This window comes from Dendrobates tinctorius, unplaced genomic scaffold (genome assembly GCF_039654945.1).
Source record: "Dendrobates tinctorius isolate UK_male_01 unplaced genomic scaffold, ASM3965494v1 ptg000236l, whole genome shotgun sequence".
Taxonomy (NCBI): Eukaryota; Metazoa; Chordata; class Amphibia; order Anura; family Dendrobatidae; genus Dendrobates; species Dendrobates tinctorius.
The window spans coordinates 5,193,512-5,220,281 of NW_027361903.1; the positions used below are offsets into that span (position 1 = coordinate 5,193,512).

The 26,770-nt window shown below is 43.8% G+C and overlaps 1 protein-coding gene across 2 annotated transcripts in view; it reads left to right on the forward strand.

Moving 5' to 3' along the window:
- The window catches only part of NRAP (nebulin related anchoring protein), a 188,470-nt gene that overhangs the window by 2,957 nt on the left and 158,743 nt on the right, over window positions 1–26,770 (forward strand). For both annotated transcript variants that reach the window (XM_073556640.1, XM_073556641.1), the window contains exons 2-3: window positions 14,497–14,591; window positions 16,392–16,479. In XM_073556640.1, coding sequence (XP_073412741.1) covers window positions 14,497–14,591; window positions 16,392–16,479 — 183 coding nt within the window. The remainder of the gene's footprint in view (window positions 1–14,496; window positions 14,592–16,391; window positions 16,480–26,770) is intronic.

A 26,770-nucleotide genomic window follows, 5' to 3' on the forward strand; every position in this document is an offset into this window, starting at 1 on the left:
GGGAAGACTAATGACTAGTGATGAGCGAGTATACTCGTTATTTGAGATTTCCCGAGCATGCTCAGGTGGTCTCCGAGTATTTGGCTGTGCCCGGAGATTTAGTTTCTGTCTCCGTAGCTGCGTGATTTGCGGCTGCTAGACAACTTGAATACATGTTGGGATTTCCTAACAAAAAGGCAACCTCCAAATGTATTCAGGCTGTCTAGAAGCCACAAATTATGCAACTATGGAGACAGAAACTAAATCTCCGAGCACATCCAAATACTCGGAGGCAGGGCCGGCTCCAGGTTTTTGAGGGCCCCGGGTGAAAGAGTCTCAGTGGGCCCCCCTTTAACACATACCATGATTCATGCCGTGCGGCATCCGTGGTGCCGTGTATTGCCAACTGTTTAGCAATAAGGCTCGGATACGGCTTTAAAGAAGGCACCACTTGGATATGACACAATTTATTAAGATTGCATCAGGATAATGCTGAATTATGGAATGGCAGATATAATATTACCCTGTTTTGTTAATTAATTTCATGTGAATCATACAATTAATATGAATTATATTACATAGAGAAATAAGCATCAATACTATACATTACCAAGTATTGTAACATCACTTCTCCACTGGAGGGACCACAGTGTCAGCGAGAAGGAAATACTCTAGTCTTGTCATCACAGAAACCGTGCGTCCACGATACCTTCTGGAAAATGTCCCTACCTTGCTGAACCGGGTCCCCTTTTTTTATACACAACTCCCACATCCTCCCCTATTACATCTGGGCAGTATGTTTAGGCTGAATCATCAGTATCTTGCAATTGCACAGTAGGTTGTTGTCTTGATGACAGCACAAGACTTCAAGGTCTGTTTGTTATAGACTACTACAATCTTAAAGTTTGTTTGCACCAATCCAAGATCTGTTTGCCAATGGCATGTCTCTTAACAATAGCACAATGCTTCAAGCTTGTCTGTCACTGTTCAAAGTTCCCCCCATATGTTGCTTGTCACAAAGTTAACTCTTCATGATCATAGCATAACGCTCTAAGATGGTCGCATATAGGCAGCATGACTTCCATAATCACCTATTCTGAAAACTGGATACCTATCGTAACTCAGTCACACACTCATACTCGTCTCATTTGTATCACAATCGGTCCTTGATTATTGATGTCATGCATGACCATTGCTACATGAAACCACCAAAACATTTTGGTCTCCCTTATCTCCGAGCATCAAACTATTATTGAACACAAGACTTCCTTGTTCAAGCAACATAAATATTCATTATCTGTACAGTTGTTATTTTTCCTATTGTCTTTGTAATATTTCTAGCACATGTGTAAGAATACACCACACAACTCTTATATTAGAATACCACACAGAATTAGTTGGAAAGCTCCTTGTAGAATTCCCATCAACTACCCCCCAATTCCTTTAACCCAATTGGCAGGGTTTAGTAAAGAGAAAGTATTCAGTATCATTGTTTGACAAAGCAAATATCACAGTGGTCACTTGTGTGCAAATCAGGATAATGAATCTTTGAAACACAGAGCTTCAAAGACCAAAGAACAATGAACCTTGTCTTACGGTATTAACACAGAGCAAACACTTTGTGGCTCAGTGTCAAAGTTCAGCATCAATGATATTACACCGTAGTATATTGCAATATATAGTGTTTGGATTCAAACAACCACATTTCATAGAGAGAGAGAAGTAAAGAACAGAAAGAAAGAGGGGAAAGAAAGAACAGAGCAAGAACAGAGAAAAAGGAAGTACAGAGAGAGAGAAAGAAAGATTAGAGCGAGAAAGATTACAGGGAGAAAGAGTGGACAGAAAACAAAGAACAGAGAGAGAAAAAAGAAAGGGGAAAAACAGAGAGGTAGAGAGAAAAAGGGGAAGGAACAGAGAGAGAAAGAAAGAAAGAACAGAGAGAGAAAGAATGAGAAAGAAATAACAGAGAGAGAAAGAATGAAAGAAAAGAGAGAGAGAAAGAGAGGAAAGAAAGAACAGAGAGAGAAAGAACAGAGAGAAAGATAGAAGGGGGAAAGAAAGAGAGAGAAAGAAAGAACAGAGAAAGAGAGGAAAGAAAGAACAGAGAGAAAGAAAGGAAGAGGGGAAAGAAAGAACAGAGCAAGAACAGAGAAAAAGGAAGTACAGAGAGAGAGAAAGAAAGATTAGAGCGAGAAAGATTACAGGGAGAAAGAGTGGACAGAAAACAAAGAACAGAGAGAGAAAAAAGAAAGGGGAAAAACAGAGAGGTAGAGAGAAAAAGGGGAAGGAACAGAGAGAGAAAGAAAGAAAGAACAGAGAGAGAAAGAAAGAGAAAGAAATAACAGAGAGAGAAAGAATGAAAGAAAAGAGAGAGAGAAAGAGAGGAAAGAAAGAACAGAGAGAGAGAAAGAACAGAGAGAAAGATAGAAGGGAGAAAGAAAGAACAGAGAAAGAGTGGAAAGAAAGAACAGAGAGAAAGAAAGGAAGAGGGGAAAGAAAGAGAGAAAGAAAGAACCGAGAAAGAGATGAAAGAAAGAACAGAGAGAAAGAAAGAGGAGAAATAAAGAGAAAAAGAAAGAACAGAGAAAGAGAGGAAAGAAATAACAGAGAGAAAGAAAGAAAGAAGGGCAGGAAAGAGAAAGAAAGAACAGAGAGAGGAAAGAAAGAACAGAGCGAAAGAAAGAACAGAGAGAAAGAGAAAGAGGGGAAAGAAAGAACAGAGAAAGAAAGAGTGGAAAGAAATAAAGAACAGAGAGAAAGAAAGAGGGGAAAGAAAGAAAGAACAGAGAGAAAGAAAGAAAAAGAACAGAGAAAAAGAAAGAGTGTACAGAAAAAAGAACAGAGAGAAAAAGAGGGGAAAAAAGAACAGAGAGGGCGAGAGAAAGAAAGAGGGGAAAGAAAGAACAGAGAGGGAGAGAGAAAGAAGGGAAGGAACAGAGAGAGAAAGAAAGAAAGAGGGGAAAGAAAGAAAGAACAGAGAGAAAGAAAGATGGGGAAAGAAAGAACAAAGAGAGAAAGAAAGAAAGAGAAAGAACAGAGAGAGAGAAAGAGAGGAAAGAAAGAACGGAGAGAGAGAAAGAAAGAGGGGAAAGAATGAGAACAGAGAGAAAAGAAAAAAAGATTAGAGAGAAAGAAAGAACAGAGAGAGAGAAAGAAACAGAGAGAGAAAGAAAGATTCTATAAAGATACCATAGCAGCCCGGCTCCCATTGTAGTGCTCACCTGAGCCTCCCGATGCAGGACATATCATGATCCGCTCACATGGCCGGCATCCTCGATTCCAAGGCGATCCCGCTGTTCACACTGTTGGAGGAGCACACTGTGATGGATCTGAAGCATTCCCTGAAGTGCCTCCATGGTTCCGTCACAATCTCCTCCCGAAATTACCTAATTTCCGGTGAGCTTCCAGCACGTCACTTCCGGTAGAACGTCACGTGCGAGTTTTAAATTGCTCCTTGAGGCTCCTCCGTGTACTCCTGTGTCCGTGTTAAAAGTAAACTCCTGGCTGGGGCAGTCTCTCTCTCAAAATCGGGACTGTCCCACTGGATCCGGGACGGTTGGGAGGTATGAATGCTCCCCACCATACACCTCGCACACACACGGCTCTGCACACCTCATACACACACGGTTCAGGTTTGTATGCCCCGTACACACATGGCTCCGCTCTGTACACCTTGTATACACACGGCTCTGCTCTGTACACACGCGGCTCCGCTCCATACGCATGCGGCTTCACTCTGTACACCCCGTACACACCTGTCTCTGCTCCGCTCCGTACACCCCATACGCACGTGGCTCCGCTCCCTACACCTCGTACACACGCGTCTCCGCTCCGTACACCTCGTACACAAGCAGGTCCGCTCCATACACACGCGGCTCTGCTCTGTACACACGCCTCTGTACACACACAGCGCTGCTACATCCACCCTGTTAGGCTAAGTTCACACGTACCGGAACTCTCGCGGAAATTACCGTGAGAATTCCGGAATTCCATTCCGCGGGAAAATCGCATTTTAAATTCCCGCGATTTTCCTGTGGAAAAACTAGCATTTTGCAAGCGTAATTAGCTTGAAAAATGCTAGCGTTTTCCAAGCGATCTGTAGCATCGCTTGGACAACTGATTGACAGGTTGGTCACACTCGTCAAACATAGTGTTTGACGAGTGTGACCAACTTTTTACTACTGAGGCTGCCTATGCAGCTTCAGTAGTAAAAGATAAAATGTAAAAAAAAAATAAAAAATGGTGTTATTCTTACCTTCCGACGTCCCGCGCAGCCGTTCCCAGTAATCCTTTGCGAAAATGCTCGCGATGATGTACGCTCTCGCGGCATCGCGACGTCTCGTGGTCACTCGCGATGACGTCGTGCGAATGACCGCGAGACTTCGCGATCCCGCGAGAACGGACGCCATCGCGAGCAATTTCGCAAAGGATTACTGGGAACGGGAGCGTGGAGAGAGGCGGGAAGGCTGCGCGGGACGTCGGAGGGTGAGAATAACAATATTTTTTATTTTAAATTCTAGGGATATGGTACCCAAAGCCCGGAGGACAGTCTCCTCTCCTCCGGACCGTGGGTACCATCTGCAATTGTTCTGCTTACTTTTCGCATGGTGTGCACAGCCACATGCGGGAAGTAAGCAGAACAATGCATTCCTAAGGGTGCGGGATCGCCGCGATTCCGCAAAATTAATGAGCATGCTGCGGTTTTTACCGCGAAGCGATTCCGCCGCGGTAAAAACCGCAGCATTAGCACAGCATTGCGGAATCCCATAGGAATGCATGGAATGCTTAGTTTTCGCTGCAAAATCGCGCGATAAAAACCGCCGATGAAACGCGAAAAAAACGCCACGTGTGAACTCAGCCTAACCCCTCCTGACCCCACACCTAAACTTTACCTCATCCAGCACCATGACAACCAGCGCAGCAGAGTCCTGCATACACCGACGCTCCTGATCATGTGACCCCTGACTCCTATACTCCTGTGACCTCATCACAGGTCCTGTGCGTGCAGAGAATCCTATTCCCAGGGATTTATCAGGGCTGCGGTGGTCGGTGCATGGGGGGCGTGGCGGCGACCATTGGGAGCTATGTACTTTATCCCAGACAGTGTGAGTGGGCCCCCCTCCGTCTCGCCAGGGCCCCGGCACTTGTCTGGGTGCTGATGCCGGCCCTGCTCGGAGGATACCTGAGCATGCTTGGGAAATCTCGAGCAACGAGTATACTCGCTCATCACTACGCTGACCTGACAGATGTCCAGAAGGCCGTCACTGACACACTCTACAAGGAGGGGAAGCCACAGAAGGTCATTGCTAAAGAAGCCGGCTGTTCACAGAGTGCTGTATCCAAGAATATTAATGGAAAGTGGAGTGGAAGGAAAAAGTGTGGGAGGAAAAGGTGCACAAGCACCGGGATAACCGCAGCCTGGAAAGGATTGTTAAGAAAAGGCCATTCAGTAATGTGGGGGAGATTCACAAGGAGTGGACTGCTGCTGGAGTCATTGCTTCACACCACACACAGACGTATCCAGGACATGGACTACAAGTGTCACATTCCTTGTGTCACCCACTCATGACCAATAGACAACGCCAGAAGCGTCTTACCTGGGCCAAGGAGAAGAAGAACCGGACTGTGGCCAGTGGTCCTAGAGTCTGGAGGAAGAGTGGAGAGGCCATAATCCAAGCTGCTGGAGGTCTAGGGTGAAGTCTCCACCATCAGTGATGGTTTGGGGAGCCATGTCATCTGCTGGTGTAGGTCCACTGTGTTTTATCAAGACTAAAGTCAGCGCAGCCGTCTACCAGGACATGTTAGAGCTCTTCATGCTTCCTTCTGCCGACAAGCTTTATGGAGATGGAAATGTCATTCTCCAGCAGGACTTGGCCCCTGTCCACACGGCCAAAAGTACCAATACCTGGTGTACATACAACAGTATCACTGTGCTTGATTGGCAGCAAACTCGCCTGACCTTAACCCCATAGAGAATCTATAGAGTATTGTCAAGAGGAAGATGAGACACCAGACCCCACAATGCAGACGAGCTGAAGGCTGCTATCAAAGCAACCTGGGCTTCCATAACCCCTCAGCAGTGCCCCAGGCTGATCGCCTCCATGCCACGCCGCATTGATGCAGGAATTGATGCAGAAGGAGCCCGACCAAGTATTGATCATACATTTCAGTAGGACAACATTTCGGATTTTACAATCATTTCTCAAGCTGGTGTTATAAAGTATTCTAATTTCCTGAGATAATGACTTTTGGGTTTTCATTGGCTGTAAGCCATAATCAACATTACCAGAAATAAACCCGTGACATAGATCCCTCTGTGTGTAATGACTCTATAGAACAGAGGAGAGTCACTTTTTGTATTGAAGAACTGAAATAAATCCACTTTTAGATGATATTCTGATTGTGTGAGAAGCTCCTGTATATTCTCGTATTATTTCTGCTCTTCACGTCTCTGTTATTTGCTTTCCATGATGTCAAAAAAATAACTGCTCCCAAAACCAGCCATGTATGTGCCCATAGGGTGTGTGCGGTATTGTGACGCCGCTCTATGTGCCCCGACTGGATCTCAGCTGCAGAACTAGATACAACCCGGGACAAATATAGAGCAGGTGTAAGAGAAAGGAACGATTGTTGGGAAATCTCTGTATTGTAGAGGACGGAGGCTCCAGCTATGCCACATAATGATATATGTACAGCCGGTATAACCTGGGCACCTCCTATAAATAATTATATATATACAGCTGGTATAACCTGGGCATCTCCTGTATATAGTTATATATGTGCAGCTGGTATAACCTGGGCATCTCCTGTATATAATTATATATGTGCAGCTGGTATAACCTGGGCATCTCCTGTATATAATTATATATGTGCAGCTGGTATAACCTGGGCATCTCCTGTATATAATTATATATGTACACCCGGTATAACCTGGGCACCTCCTATAAATAATTATATATATACAGCTGGTATAACCTGGGCATCTCCTGTATATAGTTATATATGTGCAGCTGGTATAACCTGGGCATCTCCTGTATATAATTATATATGTGCAGCTGGTATAACCTGGGCATCTCCTGTATATAATTATATATGTGCAGCTGGTATAACCTGGGCATCTCCTGTATATAATTATATATGTGCAGCTGGTATAACCTGGGCATCTCCTGTATATAATTATATATGTGCAGCTGGTATAACCTGGGCATCTCCTGTATATAATTATATATGTACAGCTGGTATAACCTGGGCATCTCCTGTATATAATTATATATGTACAGCCGGTATAACCTGGGCATCTCCTGTATTTAATTATATATGTACAGCTGGTATAACCTGGGTATCTCCTGTATATAATTATATATGTACAGCCGGTATAACCTGGGCACCTCCTATAAATAATTATATATATACAGCTGGTATAACCTGGGCATCTCCTGTATATAGTTATATATGTGCAGCTGGTATAACCTGGGCATCTCCTGTATATAATTATATATGTGCAGCTGGTATAACCTGGGCATCTCCTGTATATAATTATATATGTGCAGCTGGTATAACCTGGGCATCTCCTGTATATAATTATATATGTGCAGCTGGTATAACCTGGGCATCTCCTGTATATAATTATATATGTGCAGCTGTTATAACCTGGGCATCTCCTGTATACAGTATAATTATATATGTACAGCTGGTAAAACCTGGGCATCTCCTGTATATAGTTATATATGTGCAGCTGGTATAACCTGGGCATCTCCTGTATATAGTTATATATGTGCAGCTGGTATAACCTGGGCATCTCCTGTATATAATTACATATGCAGCTGGTATAACCTGGGCATCTCCTGTATATAGTTATATATGTGCAGCTGGTATAACCTGGGAATCTCCTGTATATAATTATATATGTGCAGCTGGTATAACCTGGGCAACTCCAGTATTTAATTATATGTGTACAGCCGGTATAACCTGGGCATCTCCTGTATATAATTAAATATGTACAGCTGGTATAACCTGGGCATCTCCTGTATATAATTCTATATGTACAGCTGGTATAACCTGGGTATCTCCTGTATATAATTACATATGTGCAGCTGGTATAACCTGGACATCTCCTGTATATAATTCTATATATACAGCTGGTATAACCTGGGTATCTCCTGTATATAATTATATATGTACAGCTGGTGTAACCTGGGCATCTCCTGTATATAATTATATATGTACAGCTGGTATAACCTGGATATCTCCTGTATATAATTATATATGTACAGCTGGTATAACCTGGGCATCTCCTGTGTATAATTATATATGTACAGCTGGTATTACCTGGGCATCTCCTGTATATAATTATATACATACAGCTGGTATAACCTGGGCATCTCCTGTATATAATTATATGTGTACAGCTGGTATAACCTGGACATCTCCTGTATATAATTATATGTGTACAGCTGGTATAACCTGGGCATCTCCTGTATATAATTATATATGTGCAGCTGGTATAACCTGGGCATCTCTAGTATATAATTATGTATGTGCAGCTGGTATAACCTGGGCATCTCCTGTACATAATTATATATGTACAGTGGGTATAACCTGGGCATCTCTAGTATATAATTATGTATGTACAGCTGGTAAAACCTGGGCATCGCCTGTATATAATTATATATGTGCAGCTGGTATAACCTGGTCATCTCCTGTATATAATTATATATATACAGCTGGTATAACATGGACATCTCCTGTGTATAATTATGTATGTGCAGCTGGTAAAACCTGGGCATCTCCTGTATATTATTATATATGTGCAGCTGGTATAACCTGGGAATCTCCTGTATATAATTATATATGTACAGTGGGTATAACCTGGGCATCTCTAGTATATAATTATGTATGTACAGCTGGTAAAACCTGGGCATCTCCTGTGTATAATTATGTATGTGCAGCTGGTAAAACCTGGGCATCTCCTGTATATTATTATATATGTGCAGCTGGTATAACCTGGACATCTCCTGTATATAGTTATATATGTGCAGCTGGTATAACCTGGGCATCTCCTGTATATAATTACATATGCAGCTGGTATAACCTGGGCATCTCCTGTATATAGTTATATATGTGCAGCTGGTATAACCTGGGAATCTCCTGTATATAATTATATATGTGCAGCTGGTATAACCTGGGCAACTCCAGTATTTAATTATATGTGTACAGCCGGTATAACCTGGGCATCTCCTGTATATAATTAAATATGTACAGCTGGTATAACCTGGGCATCTCCTGTATATAATTCTATATGTACAGCTGGTATAACCTGGGTATCTCCTGTATATAATTATATATGTGCAGCTGGTATAACCTGGACATCTCCTTTATATAATTCTATATATACAGCTGGTATAACCTGGGTATCTCCTGTATATAATTATATATGTACAGCTGGTGTAACCTGGGCATCTCCTGTATATAATTATATATGTACAGCTGGTATAACCTGGATATCTCCTGTATATAATTATATATGTACAGCTGGTATAACCTGGGCATCTCCTGTGTATAATTATATATGTACAGCTGGTATTACCTGGGCATCTCCTGTATATAATTATATACATACAGCTGGTATAACCTGGGCATCTCCTGTATATAATTATATGTGTACAGCTGGTATAACCTGGACATCTCCTGTATATAATTATATGTGTACAGCTGGTATAACCTGGGCATCTCCTGTATATAATTCTATATGTACAGCTGGTATAACCTGGGCATCTCCTGTATATAATTATATATGTGCAGCTGGTATAACCTGGGCATCTCTAGTATATAATTATGTATGTGCAGCTGGTATAACCTGGGCATCTCCTGTATATAATTATATATGTACAGCTGGTATAACCTGGGCATCTCCTGTATATAATTATATATGTGCAGCTGGTATAACCTGGGCATCTCTAGTATATAATTATGTATGTACAGCTGGTAAAACCTGGGCATCGCCTGTATATAATTATATATGTGCAGCTGGTATAACCTGGTCATCTCCTGTATATAATTATATATGTACAGCTGGTATAACATGGGCATCTCCTGTGTATAATTATGTATGTGCAGCTGGTAAAACCTGGGCATCTCCTGTATATTATTATATATGTGCAGCCGGTATAACCTGGGCATCTCTAGTATGTAATTATATATGTACAGCTGGTATAACCTGGGCATCTCCTGTATATAATTATATATGTACAGCTGGTATAACCTGGGCATCTCCTGTATATAATTATATATGTACAGCTGGTATAACCTGGGCATCTCCTGTATATAATTCATAGAATCATAGAATCATAGAATCATAGAATCGTAGAGTTGGAAGGGACCTCCTGGGCCATCTGGTCCAACCCCCTGCTCAAAGCAGGATTCGCTAAATCATCCCAGTTAGATGTCTGTCCAGCCTCTGTTTGAAGACTTCCATTGAAGGAGAACTCACCACTTCTCGTGGCAGCCTGTTCCACTCATTGATCACTCTAACTGTCAAAAAGTTTTTTCTAATATCTAATCTGTGTCTCCTCCCATTCAGCTTCATCCCATTGCTTCTAGTCTTTCCTTGTGCAAATGAGAATAAAGTTGATCCTTCTACAATGTGACAGCCCTTTAGATATTTGTAGACAGCTATTAAGTCTCCTCTCAGTCTTCTCTTTTGCAAACTAAACATTCCCAAATCCTGCAACCTTTCCTCATAAGACAGGGTTTGCAGACCGGTCACCATTCTGGTCGCACTTTTCTGAACTTGCTCCAGTTTGTTGATGTCTTTTTTAAAATGTGGTGCCCAAAATTGGACACAATATTCCAGATGAGGTCTGACCAAAGAGGAGTAGAGGGAAATAATGACTTCACGTGATCTAGACTGTATGCTTCTGTTAATACATCCTAGAATTGCATTTGCCTTTTTTGCTGCTGCATCACACTGTTGACTCATATTCAGTCTGTGATCTATTAGTATACCCAAGTCTTTTTCACATGTGCTGTCACTTAGCCCTATTCCTCCCATTCTATATATGCTTTTTTCATTTTTATTGCCCAGATGTAGTACTTTGCATTTCTCCCTGTTAAAAACCATTCTGTTTGTTGCTGCCCACTTCTCCAGTTTATTTATATCTTTTTGAATCCTCTCTCTCTCTTCTCTAGTATTAGCTATCCCTCCTAGCTTTGTGTCATCAGCAAATTTAATCAGTTTACCCTCAATTCCTTCATCTAAATCGTTGATAAAGATGTTGAACAATACAGGGCCCAGGACAGAGCCCTGTGGTACCCCACTTGAGACATTCTTCCAACTGGATGTGCAGCCATTTACGACCACTCTTTGGGTCCGATCACTAAGCCAGTTATGAATCCACCTAACAGTTGCCTTGTCCATTCCATACTTAGTCATTTTTTCAATAAGGATTGTATGAGAGACTTTGTCAAATGCTTTGCTGAAGTCAAGATATACTATATCTACAGCATTTCCTTGATCCACCCTAATTATATATGTACAGCTGGTATAACCTGGGTATCTCCTGTATATAATTATATATGTGCAGCTGGTATAACCTGGACATCTCCTGTATATAATTATATATGTACAGCTGGTATAACCTGGGCATCGCCTGTATATAATTGTATATGTACAGCTGGTATAACATGGGCATCTCCTGTGTATAATTATGTATGTGCAGCTGGTAAAACCTGGGCATCTCCTGTATATTATTATATATGTGCAGCTGGTATAACCTGGGCATCTCTAGTATATAATTATATATGTACAGCTGGTATAACCTGGGCATCTCCTGTATATAATTATATATGTACAGCTGGTATAACCTGGGCATATCCTGTATATAATTATATATGTACAGCTGGTATAACCTGGGCATCTCCTGTATATAATTATATATGTACAGCTGGTATAACCTGGACATCTCCTGTATAATTATATAGGTACAGCTGGTATTACCTGGACATCTCCTGTATATAATTATATATGTACAGCTGGTATAACATGGGCATCTCCTGTGTATAATTATGTATGTGCAGCTGGTAAAAACTGGGCATCTCCTGTATATAATTATATATGTACAGCTGGTATAACCTGGGTATCTCCTGTATATAATTGTATATGTACAGCTGGTGTAACCCAGGCATCTCCTGTGTATAATTATATATGTACAGCTGGTATAACCTGGGCATCTCCTGTATATAATTATATATGTACAGCTGGTATAACCTGGACATCTCCTGTATAATTATATAGGTACAGCTGGTATTACCTGGACATCTCCTGTATATAATTATATATGTACAGCTGGTATAACATGGGCATCTCCTGTGTATAATTATGTATGTGCAGCTGGTAAAAACTGGGCATCTCCTGTATATAATTATATATGTACAGCTGGTATAACCTGGGCATCTCCTGTATATAATTGTATATGTACAGCTGGTGTAACCCAGGCATCTCCTGTGTATAATTATGTATGTGCAGCTGGTAAAACCTGGGCATCTCCTGTATATAATTATATATGTGCAGCTGGTATAACCTGGGTATCTCCTGTATATAATTATGTATGTGCAGCTGGTATAACCTGGGTATCTCCTGTATATAATTATATATGTGCAGCTGGTATAACCTGGACATCTCCTGTATATAATTATATATGTACAGCTGGTATAACCTGGGCATCGCCTGTATATAATTATATATGTACAGCTGGTATAACATGGGCATCTCCTGTGTATAATTATATATGTGCAGCTGGTAAAACCTGGGCATCTCCTGTATATTATTATATATGTGCAGCTGGTATAACCTGGGCATCTCTAGTATATAATTATATATGTACAGCTGGTATAACCTGGGCATCTCCTGTATATAATTATATATGTACAGCTGGTATAACCTGGGCATATCCTGTATATAATTATATATGTACAGCTGGTATAACCTGGGCATCTCCTGTATATAATTATATATGTACAGCTGGTATAACCTGGGCATATCCTGTATATAATAATATATGTACAGCTGGTATAACCTGGGCATATCCTGTATATAATTATATATGTACAGCTGGTATAACCTGGACATCTCCTGTATAATTATATATGTACAGCTGGTATTACCTGGACATCTCCTGTATATAATTATATATGTACAGCTGGTATAACCTGGGCATCTCCTGTATATAATTATATATGTGCAGCTGGTATAACATGGGCATCTCCTGTGTATAATTATGTATGTGCAGCTGGTAAAACCTGGGCATCTCCTGTATATAATTATATATGTACAGCTGGTATAACCCAGGCATCTCCTGTGTATAATTATGTATGCACAGTTGGTATAACCTGGGCATCTCCTGTATATAATTATATATGTGCAGCTGGTATAACCTGGACATCTCCTGTATATAATTATGTATGTGCAGCTGGTATAACCTGGGCATCTCCTGTATATAATTGTATATGTACAGCCGGTATAACCTGGGCATCTCCTGTATATAATTATATATGTACAGCTCGTATAACCTGGACATCTGTATATAATTATATATGTACAGCTGGTAAAACCTGGGCATCTCCTGTATATAATTATATATGTACAGCCGGTATAACCTGGGCATCTCCTGTATATAATTATATATGTACAGCTCGTATAACCTGGACATCTGTATATAATTATATATGTACAGCTGGTATAACCTGGACATCTCCTGTATATAATTATATATGTACAGCCGGTATAACCTGGGCATCTCCTGTATATAATTATATATGTACAGCTCGTATAACCTGGGCATCTCCTGTGTATAATTTTATATGTGCAGCTGGTAAAACCTGGGCATCTCCTGTATATAATTATATATGTACAGCCGGTATAACCTGGGCATCTCCTGTGTATAATTATATATGTACAGCCGGTATAACCTGGGCATCTCCTGTATATAATTATATATGTACAGCTGGTAAAACCTGGACATCTCTTGTATATAATTACTGTATATATGTACAGCTGGAATAACCTGGACATCTCCTGTATATAATTACTGTATATATATACAGCTGGTATAACCTGAGCATCACTTGTATATAATTATATGTATAGCTGCTATAACCTGGGTAACTTTGCTTCCAGTGTTGGACTTTGCACTTTGATTTTGGTTCCGGTTTCTTCTTAGAAAGTCTTCTTGTTTCTCTAATTTTATCTGGAGGATTTGGCGGTCACATCTTGTCCTGATCTCATGTTACCGGAGGTGTTGAGCACTTACACGTCTCCAGTGCGCGCACTGTGCGCAGCTCTGGAGGGTTTGCGCCTCTGTGTGATTGGTCAGCGTGGCTTTATGCCGATCTGACATTCACCACCACTGATGGTCCCAGCGCCATTTTTATGATCCTCGAAACCTTACATGAGATTGCAGTGGTGGAAAGGTCGGGGGGCTTCCTGCATATTTCTCATTTCTTCCTGTCTACTCCTTTCAGACCTGGCACAAGGCGTGCTTCCACTGTGAAGTCTGCAAAATGATCCTCACTGTCAACAATTTTGTCAGTTTCCAGAAGAAACCGTTCTGCCAGGCGTAAGTTTTGGGGGGCAATTACTTTCACTGTTGATGTGCAATTAACCTTCTGAACATTGCCCTTAAAATGATGTTGTCCTTCCAAACAGAAGACAGAAGGGGGCAGAGACAAAACTACAGCCACCACTAGGGGGAGCTCCCTGTATACAGAGATACATGATAAGATCCTGTCTGCAGCCACCACTAGGGGGAGCTCCCTGTATAAAGAGATACAGGATAAGATCCTGTCTGCAGCCACCACTAAGGGGAGCTCCCTGTATACAGAGATACATGATAAGATCCTGTCTGCAGCCACCACTAGGGGGAGTTCCCTGTATACAGAGATACATGATAAGATCCTGTCTGTAGTCACCACTAGGGGGAGCTCCCTGTATACAGAGATACATGATAAGAGTCTGTCTGCAGCCACCACAAGGGGGAGCTCCCTGTATACAGAGATATATGATAAGAGTCTGTCTGCAGCCACCACTAGGGGGAGCTCCCTGTATATAGAGATACAGGATAAGATCCTGTCTGCAGCCACCACTAGGGGGAGCTCCCTGTATACAGAGATACATGATAAGATCATGTCTGCAGTCACCACTAGGGGGAGCTGCCTGTAGACAGAGATACATGATAAGATCCTGTCTGCAGCCACCACTAGGGTGAGCTCCCTGTATATAGAGATACAGGATAAGATCCTGTCTGCAGTCACCACTAGGGGGAGCTCCCTGTATACAGAGATACATGATAAGATCCTGTCTGCAGCCACCACTAGGGGGAGCTCCCTGTATACAGAGATACATGATAAGATCCTGTCTACAGCCACCACTAGGGGGAGCTCCCTGTATACAGAGATACATGATAAGATCCTGTCTGCAGCCACCACTAGGGGGAGCTCCCTGTATACAGAGATACATGATAAGATCCTGTCTGCAGCCACCACTAGGGGGAGCTCCCTGTATACAGAGATACATGATAAGATCCTGTCTGCAGTCACCACTAGGGGGAGCTCCCTGTATACAGAGATACATGATAAGATCCTGTCTGCAGTCACCACTAGGGGGAGCTCTCTGTATACAGAGATACATGATAAGATCCTGTCTGCAGTCACCACTAGGGGGAGCTCCCTGTATAATCTATAGTACTGCATATATGAAAACGTAAAGAGGGAAGCTGGAGTATAAATTGGTACATGCAGTGTTTAGGTGCATGTTCGCCCTCCTCACTAAACATACAAAGCCCATGATAAAAACATATGAAGCGAATCCTCCTCAGTAAATAAATAGCAATAGTGCTTGAGAATAATATAAGGTGATTAGTTAACATAATTTTGATAAAAAAAAGTTAAAGGCTTCCCACTACGTCATCGTGACCTTAATCTGGGATGGTCCTAACCTCAAGGTTTTTTTCTGTTTGGTGGCCAGTGTGAACACACATCTACACGCTGCATGCACACCAACCTCGTAGAGTCCAGTTAATGTCTTTAGGTTGTTTGGGGGTTTCTGCATTTGGTGCAGGTAAAGCTGTGACCTCCCTTTTCTTGGAGGTGGACATTACGTTTATACAGCTCCCCATGGCTGCGTGTCCATTAGTCGGGGCCTTAGTCTTTCTTGGCCTCTATCCCCATGTCCGTCACTTGATATATGGTAAGGTTTTAATAGCAGAGGTTAGGACCGTCCCGATTAGGGTCACCGTGACGTGGTGGGACGGCTTTTATTGTGATTTATTTACTGCAGGGCATTTGCTTATTGTGTTTGTGTCTTGTGTCTTACTCCTCCATGTATGTTGTTTTGTCAGATGTACCTGTTTCTTTTCCAGGCATAATCCAAAGATTAACACCTTCACCAGTGTGTACGAGACCCCTGTGAATATCCACGTGAAGAGACAGTCGGAGACGCTCAGTGAGGTGAGTGCTGCGGTGACACCGCCGCTCTTGGGATCAGAGGATGAAGACAACGAGTAGTGATGAGCGAGCACTAAAATGCTCGGGTGCTCGTTGTTCGGGTCGAGCAATTTGGAATACCCGGGTACTCGGACAGAACAGCGAGCCCAATGTACGTCTGTGGGAGACCAGAGCATTTTTGCCGCGATCCCCCTCGGGGATCCTTTTAAGGTGTAAAAACGCCGTAAAATTATGGAAACACTGCTCAAATGACACGGGGACATCATGGGGATCGCCCCTGGCAGCATTCCTGACTCCTAGGTCACAGCTGTAAGCAATGTTGTCAGAGTTTCATGCCATTTTTACGGGTGCACCAAAAAACCTACAAAAACGAAACCAAAACGGATTTGGCTGGGAAATATGTGAAGGTGCATCCTTTCCAGGTTAATGACTTGTATATAAGGCAAAATAATTAACACCAGACCAAAATATTCCTCCCCCACTTGGGCTGTGTTCACACGTAGCGTTTTTGAAGCGTTTTTCAACTTTAACATTGCTTTCAACCAAGACAAATCCATTCACTGGGAAATGTCATTGTAACATTTACCAACCCCAGCCGGCCATGTGGTGTGTGACACATCAGCAGACACATCTTGCTTCATTTATGAAGGAGGGACTCTCAAAAAATTAACAGAGACAATTTTTACCTGGGCATCAGGCAGCATTAATCTGCTTAAAGGGCCATTATTAAACAGTGGATCTCTGAAACTATGCAGTGAGAGGATGGGCTGCCAAGAATTACGGCGCACCACAGTACCCCTTTCACAAGATGTCCACGAGGGCTTCCATAAAAATTGCTGCAATGACTGCAAGGCCTGCCCTGCTACCAAGTCATATGCACCCCAATAACCCCAAATCCCCCTTGGAAGAAACAGGGAGGAGGGCCTCTTAAAGGAGCGGGTCTCCTAGACTTGGAATGCCCATACACTTTGTGTATGGGCTGGCAAACATTTCCCCTGTGGGGTACACCTCAACCTTTTTCAGAACAAGTCTTTTACGCACAGCCTAACCACCCACCCTTGTTAAAAATGCGACACTGGCTGTAGCTGCACGGAACACGTAAACCCTTTTGATCTAGTGGTGGTGGATGATCAGACGTGGACAGGGCCGGTTTTAGGAAAAGTGGGGCCCTTGGCAAAGTTTAAAATGGGGCCCCAAATTCTAACATCTTGCATATCACACAGAAGCATTTTGGTTGCAGTTACGTGCGCTGAGTTCAGGACGCTAAATGAGTGTGATCGACAATATTGAAGTCGTTCAACACTTGTTTCCCGGCCTCTTTCCACCGTCTGAGAAAGAATGATGGGGACAGAATGATCACTAATGGATCACTCACAGATCACCATACAGTATCATGTTATCAGCAGCACATCTACAGTTTACACCCCATAGTCCTCCATATAATATAATGTGCCCCATAGTCCTCCATATAGTATAATACACTCCTCAGTCCTCCATATAGCATAATACACTCCCTATAGTCCTCCCTATTGTATAATACACTCCCTATGGTCCTCCATATAATATAATGTGCCCCATAGTCCTCCATATTGTATAATACACTCCCTATAGTCCTCCATATAGCATAATACACTCCCCATAGTCTTCAATATAGTATAATGCACTCCTCGTAGCCCTCCATATAGTATAATAGACTGCTCAGTCAACCATATAGTATAATATACTCCTCAGAGTGCTCCATATAGTATAATGCACCGCCATAGTCATCCATGTAGTACAATTCACTTCCCATAGTATAATGCATCCCATAGTTCTTCATATAATGCATTCCCCATAGTCCTCAATATAGTATAATGCAGCCCACATATAGTATAATGCAGCCACCCCATAGAGCATAATGCAGCCACCCTACAGAGTATAATGCTGCCCCACAATACAATATAACGTAACCCCCATAGAATATAATGCAGCCCCCCTCTTATAGTATAGTGCTGCCACCCCTTAGAGCATAATGCAGCTACCCCTCAGAGTATAATGCAGCCACTCCACAGAATATAATGTAACCCCCCCTAGAATATAATGCAGCCCCTCCATAGAATATATGGCAACCCCCTCATAGAGTATAATGTAGCCCCTCCATAGAATACAATGTAGCCCTCCTCATATAGTATAATGCAGCCCCATAGAATATAATAAAGCCCCCATACAATATAATCTAGCCCCCCCATAGAATATAATGCAGCCCCCATAGAACACAATGTAGCCTTCTAATATGGTATAATGTAGCCCCTCATAGGGTATGATGCAATCACCCCCCATAGAATATAATAAATATAATACAGCCCCCCCATAGAATATAATGTAGCCCCAAATAAAATATAATACAGCCCACCTCCCCGTAGAATATAATGTAACCCCCCATATTATAGAACACAGCCTCCCCCATAGAATATAATGTAAAATATACCCCCTCTTGGTATACAGTATAACACAGCTGCATAGTATATAGCACAGCCCCACATGGTATATAGTCCTGCACCACACAGTATATAGCACAGCACCACACAGTATATAGCACAGCACCACATGGTATATAGCACAGCACCACATGGTATATAGCACAGCACCACATGGTATATAGCACAGCACCACCATGGTATGTAGCACAGTACCCCATGGTGTATAGCACAGCCCACCATGGTATATAGCACAGTACCACATGGTATATAGCCCAGCATGGTATATAGCCCAGCACCACATGGTATATAGCACAACAGCTCATGGTATACAGCCCAGCATGGTATGTAGCCCAGCGCCACATGGTATATAGCCCAGCACCACATGGTATATAGCCCAGCATGGTATATAGCCCAGCACCACATGGTATATAGCCCAGCATAGTATATAGCCCAGTATGGTATATAGCCCAGACTAGTATATAGCCCAGCACCACATGGTATATAGCCCAGCATATTATATAGCCCAGCATGGTATATAGCTCAGCATGGTACAGCATATAGACCAGCACCACATGGTATATAGCACAGCACCACCATGGTATGTAGCACAGTACCCCATGGTGTATAGCACAGCCCACCATGGTATATAGCCCAGCACCACATGGTATATAGCCCAGCATGGTATATAGCATAGCATGGTATAGCCCAGCATGGTATATAGCCCAGCATAGTATATAGCCCAGCATAGTATATAGCCCAGCATGGTATATAGCCCAGCATAGTATATAGCCCAGCATAGTATATAGCTCAGCATAGTATATAGCCCAGCATAGTATATAGCCCAGCATGGTATATAGCCCAGCATGGTATATAGCCCAGCATAGTATATAGCCCAGCATAGTATATAGCCCAGCATGGTATATAGCTCAGCATGGTATATAGCCCAGCATAGTATATAGCCCAGCATGGTATATAGAACAGCATGGTATATAGCCCAGCATAGTATATAGCCCAGCATGGTATACTGTAAAGCCCAGCATGGTATATAGAACAGCATGGTATATAGAGCCCAGCATGGTATATACAGTAGCTGCCCCCCCCGAATGGCCCCACAGTCCAGTACTCACACTGATATATTAAAAAAAGACACTCCTCACCTTCCCGCGCTGCTCCCGGCTCCTGTCTCCTCCTCTACCTGGCACACAGTGAGAGTGCGATGACATCATCGCGCACCCGCAGTGTCAGAGGCAGAGCGGGGAATGATGGGAGAGGGAGCATCGGCTGACTCTCTCTCCTCCATCATTGCATTGAACTGTACCAGCAGTCGCCGGTATAGTTCAATGCGGCGGCGGCCGGGGGAGTTGGCGCTGGGGGCAGGCGGGCCCCCTGTCTCACTGGGGCCTCATAGCGGCTGCGTGATGTGCTGCTAGCTGGGGGCCCCTTGGGGAAGTGGGGGGCCCTAGGCAGCTGCTTGGCCTGCCTGCCCCTAACGCTGACCCTGGACGTGGAGGAAGGCCTGATTAAAAAAATAGGCCCAATTTCTAGGAGCGGGTCTCCTAGACTTGGAATGCCCATACACTTTGTGTATGAGTTGGCAAACATTTCCCCTGTGGGTGTGTAAATATTTTTTGTATTTTGATGATGGGCATCATAACACCCTTACCAAAACATAGAGTGGCTGAAGCATGACTGAGTACGTTCACCCTGGTGTTGAAGTGGTGGTGGACGGTGAGGATGAGGAGGAGGAGGAGGAGGACACCAAATAGCCAAAATCAGGGAGCATATATCCATGTTTGGTCGTGAAGAGGTGCATGGGAATACACCTCCCAGAAAAACACTACATTGGAGTTTATGCTTCGTTGTCATCACTTGGTGGTGTCGAGAAGTCAGGCCCAATCCATCCCTTGTTCATTTTTATAAGGCCATGTGCACACGGTGCGGATTTTGCTGCGGATCCGCAGCGTTTCAGGAGCTGCGGGTCCGCAGCAGATTTAGGTGCGATGTACAGTACCATTGTTTTCAATGGTAAACTGAAAAACGCTGTGCACATGCTGCGGATTTTTCCGCGCGGATTTGCTGCGGGTTCAAATCCGCAGCATGTCAATTCTTTGTGCGGATTCCGCTGTGGTTTCCCACCTTCTCCATTGTAGAGGTGTGAAACCACAGGGCTAAACCGCAGGTAAACCGCAGGTCTTTTGACCTAAGATTTTACCTGCAGATTTTTACAAATCCGCTCGGAAAAATCCGCAGGACCAAAATCTACGTGTGCACATAGCCTTAGAGTCAGCCTGTCTGCATTTTCCGTAGAAAGGCGAATGCTTTTATCTGTGATAATTTCACCAGCAGCTCTGAAAACCTGCTCGGACAAAACGCTAGCGTCAGGGCAGGCCAGGACCTCCAAGGCGTAGAGAGCCAGTTCATGCCACGTGTCCAGCTTGGATACCCAATAATTAAAAGGATGTTGGTATGGTCAGCAAGGTACTCCCTCAGCATCTTAGAGAAGATTGCATTCCTTGTGAGATTACCCCACGCCCCAGGGCGATGGGACGGTCTTAGTAAACTGTCCCAGAACTTTGCCAGTGTTCCCCTGCCTCTGCTGGAGTGCACTTGTGTCTGTCTCGCCTATACTCCTTGGTTGGCCAACGAACTGTTATCTCTGCCACCAGCGTTTTGAGTTGGGAATTTTTTAAATAATTCTGCAACAATGGCCCTCTGGTACTGCACCATTTTGTTACACCTGTCTACCTCTGGAACAAGAGATTGAAAGTTATCCTTGTACCATGGGTCTAAAAGAGTCACTAGCCAGTAATGACTGTTACCCAATATTTTGACAATACGAGGGTCACGGGAAAGGCAGCGCAACATAAAGTCAGCCATGCGTACAAGACTGGTAACAGGCAAGCCTTCCGTCTCCTCACCAACAGGACGAATAACCAAGGTGTCCTCCTCCTCCTCAGGCCATCCACGCTGAACAGACGGCATGACAGTTGTGGTTGTAGTACCGTCTATAGCGCATGAAAATAGCTCCTGTTCTTCCTCCTCCTCTCTTCCTCATTGTCAACCAATCCATGTTGGGATGACACAAGGCTGGGCTGTGTGTAATCACCCTGTATCGTTCCTTGCTCCATGTCCTCGTGCGCCTCCTGCAATGCCTTCTCTTTCATTGTGAGCAGAGAGCTTTTCAGAATGCAGATGAGCGGGATGGTGACACTAAATATGGCGTCATCGCCGCTCACCATCTTGGTGGACTCCTCAAAGTTTTGGAGGATGGTACATACTGTATGTCTGACATCCATGTCCACTCCTGAGGTCTTATGTGTGGAGTCAAGCCTGAAAAACGACAGCCTTGTTGATGCTGGTATTCAACAACTGCCCGCTTCTGCTCACAAATCCTTTCCATCATATGCAGTGCAGCGTTCCAACGCGTGGGGACATCACACACCAGTCGGTGAGCCGGAATCTGCAATCGCTGCTGAAGCACAGCAAGGGCGGCTGAAGCTGTAGCTGACTTTCTAAAATGTGCACACAGATGGTGTACTTTAATCAGGAGGTCTGACAGCTCCAGGTAGCTTTTTAGAAAACGTTAAACAACGAGGTTCAGCACATGCGCCAGGCATGGTATGTGTGTCAGTTCGCCTCGCCTCAAAGTCGCCACCAGGTTCCTGCCATTGTCACAGACAACCATGCCTGGCTGGAGATTTAGGTGTCAGCCACACATCTGCCTGCTCTTTCAGAGCTGTCAACAACTCTTCAGCATTGTGCGGTTTGTCACCTAAGCAGATTAGTTTCAGCACAGCCTGTTGCCGCTTGGCTTTGGCAGAGCTTCCAGATTGTGACTGATGTGCTCATTTCTGACATGGAGGCTGAAGAGGAGGAGGAGGTGCAGGAGCTGTACACAGTGGGGGCAACCCTGATTGACGTTGGGCCCGCAATCCTTGGCGTCGGGAGGACATGTTCCATCCCAAGGTCTGACTGGGTCCCGGCTCCACTATGTTAACCAAGTGTGCCGTCAGCGAGATGTACCATCCCTGGCCACAAGCACTTGTCCACGTGTCCGTGGTTAGGTGCACTTTCCCAGTAACTGCATTGTTGAGGGCACGGGTAATGTTGTGGGACACGTGTTTGTGTAATGCCGGGACGGCACAGAGGGAGAAATAGTGGCGGCTGGGGACAGAGTACCTTGGGATGGCAGCCACCATCAGGTTGCGGAAAGCTTCCGTCTCCACGAGTCTAAAAGGCAACATTTAGACTGCAAGCAGACGAGAAATGTGAGAATTGGGTACTGTGGCCTGTGGGGCGTTGGCTGCGTATTTACGCTTACGTTTAAATGACTGGGGTATGGACAACTGAAGGCTGCGCTGGGACAAGGACGTGGACGTGCTTGATGATGGTGCTATTTGACTGTGCGCAACGGCAGGTGCAGGACAGGAGGCATCTTCACATGCACCGTGGACAGGGGATTGGCTTGTATGCACAACTGTTGTGAGATCATTTTTCCCTTCACTGTTGAGGTCTGATGAACTCCCTCCTCTGGTGAAGGAAGGTAGTGAGGCTGATTACCAAACACCTGGGCAGCTAGATGATGACTGGGTGGCTGGAATTGAGGACTTGATATAAGGCAGCCGACGCCCTTCTTTCTTGCTGGTGATCCTGCTGGATTCTTGGAGACCAGTCTGATTCCTGCGTCTCAAAGCCAAGTTTTTCTGCTCTGCTTTATACACTTCAGTTTTGTTTTTGTTTTGCCTTGTTTTTTGGGAGTTCTGCCATCCCCGGCCGGGGGTGAGCTGAATTCCATTTTTGTTTCTGATCTGTTGATCTTTTGCTCTGTCTTCAGAATATACCTGAGTGCTGATTTAGTCTTTTGAAGCCTAGCGACTTCAGGGCCTGTTTTTCCTATCAGTCGGTTGGCACATTTTGGATAGGGGTTTTGCGGATGGCAGACAGCAGCTTTCCTGTCCTGTCCTATTTTAGTTAGCTTGGGCCCCATCTTTTGCTCTACCTATCTTTCTATCTGTGTTAGTGTTTTCATCTTGCTTCACCGTCATTATATGTTGGAGACTGCCTATTGCTTTGGGGTCTGCTCTGGGGCAGTTTAGTTTTTCCCCTTTCTGTCTTTAGGCTATGTAGTTCTCCGGCTGTGATCGAGGGGTCTAGGGCACCGTAGGAACCCCCCACGGCTACTGCTAGTTGTTGTGGATAGGTTCAAGGGTCTGCAATCCGATAGCTGCCAACCTCTCTGGTTTTTCTGGACAAAGCTAGTATTTTGTGTTTTCCTCCTTTGGTGACACTCATCATAACAGAATCACCAGCCATACCGCAGATCCTAGGGTACTCAATACCAGGAGAGAATTGTAAAAAAAAAAAAAAAAAAAAAAAAAAAAGTGTCAGAATTTTTTTTTTTTTTGTGTGCATGTTTTTCCTCTATATCTCTGAGGCCGTAGGGGGAATTTTTCTCTCAATGGAGATGAAGCAATTGTCTGTACGTGTGGAGCAGCTCGCTGCTGAAGTGTGGGGAATTTCAGCCTATCTTGCTCATTCACATGCTGCTGAACCAAAGATTCCTACTCCTGATGTGTTTTTTGGGGATCGGTCTAAATTCTTGAATTTCAAGAATAATTGTAAATTATTTTTTGCTTTGAAGCCTAACTCGTCAAGGAGCTCCGCGCAGCAGGTTAAAATTGTCATCTCTTTGCTGCGCGGCGATCCCCAGTATTGGGCGTTTTCTTTGAAACCTGATGATCCTATTCTGAATAATGTGAAGGCATTTTTTCAGGCCTTGGGGTTGTTGTATGATGAACCTAATGCTATTGATCAAGCTGAAAAGACCCTGTTGGCATTAAGCCAGGGTCGGGATTCTGCAGAACTGTACTGTCAAAAATTCCGAAAGTGGGTGGTCCTTATTACCTGGAATGATGGTGCCTTGGCAGCTCTCTTTCAGAAGGGTTTGTCAGAAACTGTAAAGGATACTATGGTGGGATTTCCTGTTCCCTCTGGTCTTGACGATTCTATGTCATTAGCCATTCAGGTGGATCGGCGTTTACGTGAACGCAAAACTACACGAGAGATGTTGCCACCTGTTGAACAAATGTCTGAGCCTATGCAATGTGATAGAGTTTTGTCTAGGGCACAACATCAGGTGTTCAGAAGGCATAATAAGCTGTGTTTTTTTTGTGGAGATGCATCGCATATTGTTTCTGTCTGCCCTAAACGAGAGAAACGTTGTGCACACACGTTTTCTGTGGGTGGTGTTCAACCTAAGTTTCTTCTGGCAATTACTCTGATCTGCTCCCTGTCCACATTTTCCGCCAAGGCTTTTGTGGATTCGGGAGCAGCTCTGAACCTGATGGACTTGGATTTTGCTAAAGGTTGTGGATTTCCTATGACACCTCTGCGGACGCCTATCCTTTTGAGGGGTATTGATGCTACTCCTTTGGCGAACAATAAACCTCAGTTTTGGACCCAGGTGGTAATGCGGGTCGCCCCAGACCATCAAGAAAATTGCAGATATTTGGTGTTGCATAATTTGCATGATACCATTGTTCTGCGGTTTCCCTGGTTGCAAATCCATAATCCAGTTCTGGATTGGAAATCTTTGTCTGTGGTGAGTTGGGGTTGTCGGTGTGCCCTTAGTGATGCTCCTGTTTTCTCCACCTCTCCCCATTCGCATGATGTTCCTGACTATTTGGCGGACTTTTATGATGTATTTAGTGAGAATGAGTCTGCGTCTTTGCCTCCTCATAGGAGTTATGACTGTGCAATTGAGCTGAACCCGGGGTGTAAATTCCCCAAGGGTCGGCTTTTCAATTTATCTGTACCCGAGCACGAGGCTATGCGATCTTATATTAAGGAGTCGTTGGAGAAGGGTCATATTAGACCATCCTCTTCACCCTTAGGTGCTGGGTTTTTTTTCGTGGCTAAAAAGGATGGTTCATTAAGGCCTTGTATTGACTATCGTGCCCTCAACAAAATTACTATTAAATATCAGTATCCGTTACCCCTGATTTCTGATCTATTCTCCAGAGTTAAAGGTGCTTGCTGGTTTACCAAGCTTGACCTCAGGGGGGCGTATAATCTTATCCGCATTAAGCATGGGGATGAATGGAAGACGGCGTTTAATACTCCGGAGGGACATTTTGAGTACCTGGTGATGCCTTTTGGGCTCACTAATGCCCCTTCTGTCTTCCAGTGCTTCATGAACGATATATTCCGAGACTTTGTGGATAAATTTTTGATCATCTATCTGGATGATATTTTGATCTTCTCCAAGAATTGGAACTCTCATGTGGAACATGTTCGGACTGTGTTCCGGATTTTGAGGGAGAATTCCCTGTATGTCAAGGGATCGAAATGCCTTTTTGGGGTACAGAGGATTTCATTTTTGGGATTTATTTTGTTTCCGTCAACTATTGAAATGGACCCGGCCAAGGTACAGGCCATTTATGATTGGGTTCAGCCCACTTCTTTGAAGGCCCTCCAGAAGTTTTTGGGTTTTGCTAATTTTTATCGTAAATTTATAGCTAATTTTTCTGGTATTGCCAAGCCATTGACTGATTTGATTAGGAAGGGTGCTGATGTGCTGAATTGGTCTCCGGAGGCTGTTTCTTCCTTTCAGGAGCTGAAGCGAAGATTCACTTCTGCTCCGGTTTTGGGGCAACCTGATGTCTCACTCCCGTTTCAGGTGGAGGTGGACGCTTCTGAGATTGGTGCAACAGCGGTGTTGTACCAAAAAGATCCTGTGACATCTAAAATGAATCCTTGTGCTTTCTTTTCCCGAAAGCTCTCCCCATCCGAACGTAACTATGATGTGGGGAATCGGGAACTGTTGGCCATGAAAT